Here is a 5,404-nt window from a genome sequence, read left to right on the forward strand (position 1 = left end):
GCTGGAGAGGGTCCAAAGAGCCATATGTGGCTCTGGAGCCGCAGGTTGCAGACCCCTGCCATAAATGAAGCTCCCTATGCACTGTTCCTAAGCTCATTTAAAGTCAAATGAGATTAGGGATTACTGCACACACCTTATGTTTCTTCCACTTTTTAAGAATACCACTAACCGATGTCTAGAAACAGAGTACATGCCCTGGAGTCCATGTCATGAATTTTACAAACCTAAAAATCAAATATTCAGATGGCTTAGAGAATACTTTTGGCAATATAGTGTATAGAGATTTTATATATATTATATATAGACTATTACTTGCTGAGAATGAATTTCGATTCACTTGTTTTGGTTAAACTGAATTCCCTAATGACTCCCAGTGTTTGACCTGAAGTGGTGCTAAATAATTGGATTTGCTTGTTGGACTGCAGCACATCAACTCTACATAATGGCACACCTAACACAAAAGAGCAATTATGGGGAGGTTTTGCACTCCTTCATTAAACTATTAGAAACATAAAAACGGCACATAAATATGTTTGCGACTACTGTAATTACATTAGTGGAATTTTACACTGCCTACAGACATTTTGGCATCAGATGTCAAAGGTTTGAAATGCCAGACCTTTGACCAAATAAATAAATAAATAAAAACATAAATACACAAACATCATACAACAAGAAAAGAACATTTGGTTGTCAAAAATAAAGCTTTGAGTGTCACGAAAAAAAAAGTCAACATGCTATTGTTGGATAACTTGTTTGAGGGGTAGTGAGTAAACTGGCTATGTGGTTTTATTCCCCTCCTCTTTTAGACATAGCCAAAAACTATTGTTTTACCCAGTAACTTAGCAGCTTCCTGCTACAAGCAAATATAAATAAAACAAGTGTGGATATGAAAACAGCTGCAATGTGCATTTTTTTTTTAATTATGTGGCATGTAATGAAGCACTGTAAACAAGAGTAGGCTAGCAGAAGCGCCGAGCAACCAATCTTATTCAAAACAACAGCGAGGCCATTCCAGTTGCAAGCCAATGGACGACTTTTTCCCTGTTGTTTTTTTCTTTTTCTTTTTTTTTTAATGGCGCATCTTTCAGAGTCATAGAACTGGACGGCCATGCAACGAGGGAGGGGCTTCATCCTACCCTTTTCCTCTCTTCACCCAAATTAGTGTTTTTATCCTCCCCTCTGTGCCCTGACACAGCGCTCACGCTACAGCCTGTCCATCCTGAACGTGTCCTCTGTGGCGGGGTCTGCTAGCACTATGTCAGGGTCGTTAAGCATATGAAGTCCGTCCAGTGTGAGTGGATCTATCTTCAGCTCGTCCAAGGGGAACTGAGAGTCTGCATCAAAGCTGACGTCGCTGACGCCAGCCAGAGAGTTGGCGAGCTCTTTAGAGAGGCTGGGCGGAGACTCATCTGTGACTGAGAAAGGTGAGAAATGGACAGGTTTACCATAAAACAGCCAGATTATTACATCTTATGGGACTGTGTGCATACAGTTGAAACCAGGTATTAACCTACAGTATCTTGTAGGGATGGAACGGTTTCAGAAAACCGTCAGAACCGTTCGGTTCGACTGTCTCGGTTCGGTTCGCGTGTGTTTCGTTCGGTTCATGCGCTGCTCCTTTTTCTCATAGGCAAAGCGTGTACACTCCAGAGCAGAAGGTGGCAGTACTGCGACCAAAGCCAACGACCAGTAGTAAAGAAGAAGAAGAAGAAGCGAAGCAGCGTAGCCGGGTGTAGCAGAAAAAAATGGGTATGGCGAGTGGGAAAGAACAGGAGTTGGAAGACGCGCCAGCAGCACTTTATAGGTCTGCTGTATGGGACCACGTTGCATTTAGAGAGTGACCTACGATGACGGCGGAAAGAAAGTTGTGGATAAAAGTGCAACAGTGTGCAAGCATTGTGCAACACGTTTTGTTTATGCTAACAGCAACACAACCAACATGTCATGCTAACCCCAAAATCCTACATACTCCATTAGCGCTCCGCCCCGCTGCGCACCAGACCGCCTGCACAAAGCAAAGCCTACAGCCTCAGCTGTGGCTCCCGTCCGCTCTCTTAGTTCCTTGGAGATCGTAGAGGGCATGCTCGAGATGATTTAATTCAAAGCAGCAAAACATGCAGAAATGATCCATGGTTTACGCGGATCATTAAAAATAATTACAATTCGTTCATTTTTTGGGATTTTTTTCATTAATTTTTATGGGATTTCGGTGTAACAATCAACATATACCGAACCGAACCGAAAATAGTGACCACGAAACCGTGAACCGAACCGAACCGTGGATTTTGTGAACCGTTCCACCCCTTAGTATCTTGCAGAAAAAGATATCTTCTAGACATAAGCAATCTTGTTTTCGGTCAGTTAGGATGTGCATACACATACATCCAGACAAACACATGTAAAATGCATTTTCATATACATTAATGTTAAAATTCTTGGCCAAAACCAAAAAATTAGGAAACCAAGGCCGAAAACTGAAACACTGAAAGAAGTTAATTTGTCAAATATTAAAATCATAGCACTCTTGGCTTCGATGTAAACTAACCCCATTAAAAATAATAATATTTTTAGACTCAAGGCATTTTAATAAACTATAAATTATTCAATAACAAAATCAGCAAAGTACTGACATTTGTTTTTGTTATGCCCTTTACATAAGCAGAATCACTGGGAAACGTTTGTGCGTTTTCAAACATGTCAGTTCAAGTATTCAGTGTCAGTTTTCTTTTCCTTGTTGTATGGTGATAATGGGGATAATGGGGAATGTTTGGATTTCTGCTGCATTGTTTTTGTGCCACTAACCTGAGCCCACACTGAGACCAATGTACGTTAAACTCGCTCCCCCTCACTCAAAACATTTCCATCGCGCACTCAACTCCGAAAACTCTGCAGTGCAACTTGTGCTATTTTGCTTCATTGCTTTACTTAGTGCGCTCAACATCGTATCTGCATGCCAACTATAATAATTTTTCTAGCGACTCTTTTTTCTCTCGTGCAGGATGTTTCGTTTGTCGCGTTGTCACATGTTTCGGCCGTGTTGTTTCTGTGTTTAATGTCTTTGAGACGAAAAGTTCCGGTTGCCAAATTTTCAGTGCATCCCTAATAATATTAACCTGACAACAGCCAGATGCATGTCTCGCTCCGCCTAGCTCCACTCACATGTGAGTCTCATAATTGATGTAAAAGTATTGTAATATTATTATAACCTGACAACAGCCAGATGCATGTCTCGCTCCGCCTAGCTCCACTCACATGTGAGTGGAGCTAGGCGGAGCGAGACATGCATCTGGCTGTTGTCAGGTTATAATAATATTACAATACTTTTACATCAATTATGAGACTGAAGGTGGCGGAGGTGTTGAGGGGGTTGTTTGACTTCATTTTGGTCTAGCACACTTCACATCACGAGAAACGAACATGATTCAAATGTTGAAGCAACATCTGAAAATAGTCAGAAAGTGGAGGACTGAGCACAAATGGGTCTAACGCTCATTCTTAGACCATCTCTGTGTTAGTTTAATGGCAACATGGACAATGTTTTAGAAGGTAGGGATGTCCTGATACAACTTTTTTATTTCAGATACAATACCTCATTGCCTGTGTAAATTCTCAGTCTTCTGGGTGATGGCAACCACAGAACAGGCTGGCAGCATTGTTTGTATTAGGCTGTAATGTGGCACCAGACCCTCAGAGGGCTATTATATTATGAGGTATCGTTGCAATTATCTAGTGTGACCACTAGATGACTCTAGAGACTACACACTATTACATTTCTGAGCCTTGGAAGGATTGTTTCTTTCTTCTATAGACTTTCAGTGTCTATACAAGAGTAGTACAGTCTTCAGAAGGTTTGTGCATATTCAGTTCAATTTGTAGGGTCCACTGCAGGCGTGCCGTACGGGGGAGAAATTTAGGACGATTGTAAGGGCCCTTGACTGAGCAGGGGCCCAAAAGAAGAAGAAGTTCAAATGTAAAAAGAAAATCAAGCATTAAAATAAATAACCCTATAATCTCCCTCATTTTTCAGCAGTAAACAGTGAAACATAGCATGAATATATTGGAATTGCAATAAATGGTTTGGTCCTCAGATCATGCATCGCATCAGGGCTTCCTGTCTGTCACTGGCCCTTTGCTCGAACCAGGGCTTAAGTGCCACGTGCACATCATTTGACATAGTGATAATGAAAGAAACAAAAAAAAGAAAATGTGTAAATAAGCAGTGTGGTAAAAACTAAAATGCAGCGCCCCAGAGGCTGGGAAAGAGGAGAGAGGGAGAAGGCATCCAATACCGTGACCCAGTTTTCTCCCTCTCCCTTTTTGGTAAAAATATTACAATACAAATTAGATTGACAATGTAAATGATACTCTTCAGTGCATCTTTGTAGCTGTTTTAAAGCTTGCATAATTGCTTTTTTATTGATTTGGGATATAATATCAATGACTTTCATGGGGCCCAAATTCCTGGCAGCCCCCCTGCTCCATTATTCCATAAAATATGGTTGTATATAATATTGTATTGTTCTTAAGGTAATTTTTTTTTTTCATAATTGTTCATTTAGACCACACCCATGCTTCTAGATTTACCTGTATACATGCTAAAGTCTGGTCTCTCTATGCTCATACTCTGACAGGAGTTACTGTCTAAGATATATTGCGATAACCTTCAGAGATCTTAACTCTGCCACAGCCATGTTTTAGCAAAACACATAACACTGCACTGCATATATTCTGGCTGTGTCCTTACTAGGACCTGCAGTTCTCCTACCTTCTGTCCTAAAGATCTCACGTTGCCAATAATAATTGATGGAAGAGACGTCTTGAATTTCTTTCTCCTCTCTCTTCTACTTGCTCTGCCTCCTGTTCAACTAAACTGGTATTTGTGGTTCTCTTAAAAAAAACACAATGGAATCAAGCAAATAGTTACTTCAAGCGCAGCCACCTTAAGCAGTGCAACTCTAGTTTATTGATCATTTTGTAGTGTGGAGTGCTAGTGCAGTGCATCGTACACTATGCCAACCAAAGAGTAACAGATTAATGACATATTTTTTTTGTCTGGCATGAAGTTCGATGGCAAATCCTCCCTCTTCAAGTTGGTAATCCAACAACGAACCCGTCCTTGGAGGGTCATGAATTGGAAAGGTGAAATAATACTTTTTTTTTTTTCTTAAATTTTACCTAAAGTATTGCAACATTTAACTGCCATGCATGTGGGCATTGTCAGTTTAACTATAATCTGGTGAATTTCAATGGGGAAGTCCTCTGGAAATCTTAAATAATTGTTGTTTATTGCAGATGTGTCTAGTAGTTCCCATTGATTTTGCTTGTAAAGCGGGGAGAATGGTGCTAGGCTTACTGCACCGTGGCATCACTGCCGAAAGATTTCAGGAGTGAGGTGTTATTA

The 5,404-nt window shown here is 40.6% G+C and overlaps 1 protein-coding gene across 3 annotated transcripts in view; it reads right to left on the reverse strand.

The window, feature by feature from the left end:
- Positions 1 to 6: 6 nt before the first annotated feature.
- Positions 7 to 5,404, reverse strand: part of crtc1 (CREB regulated transcription coactivator 1) — a 21,576-nt gene continuing 16,178 nt past the window's right edge. For 2 of the 3 annotated variants that reach the window (XM_015397876.1, XM_015397875.1), the window contains one exon: positions 7 to 1,418. In XM_015397876.1, the coding sequence (XP_015253362.1) occupies positions 1,207 to 1,418 (212 nt within the window). In that variant the 3' untranslated portion in view covers positions 7 to 1,206. The remainder of the gene's footprint in view (positions 1,419 to 5,404) is intronic. The other variant, XM_015397877.1, reaches the window with a different exon arrangement.

The sequence above is a fragment of the Cyprinodon variegatus genome, unplaced genomic scaffold (genome assembly GCF_000732505.1).
Source record: "Cyprinodon variegatus isolate N-32 unplaced genomic scaffold, C_variegatus-1.0 Scaffold895, whole genome shotgun sequence".
In the NCBI taxonomy this organism is placed as follows: domain Eukaryota; kingdom Metazoa; phylum Chordata; class Actinopteri; order Cyprinodontiformes; family Cyprinodontidae; genus Cyprinodon; species Cyprinodon variegatus.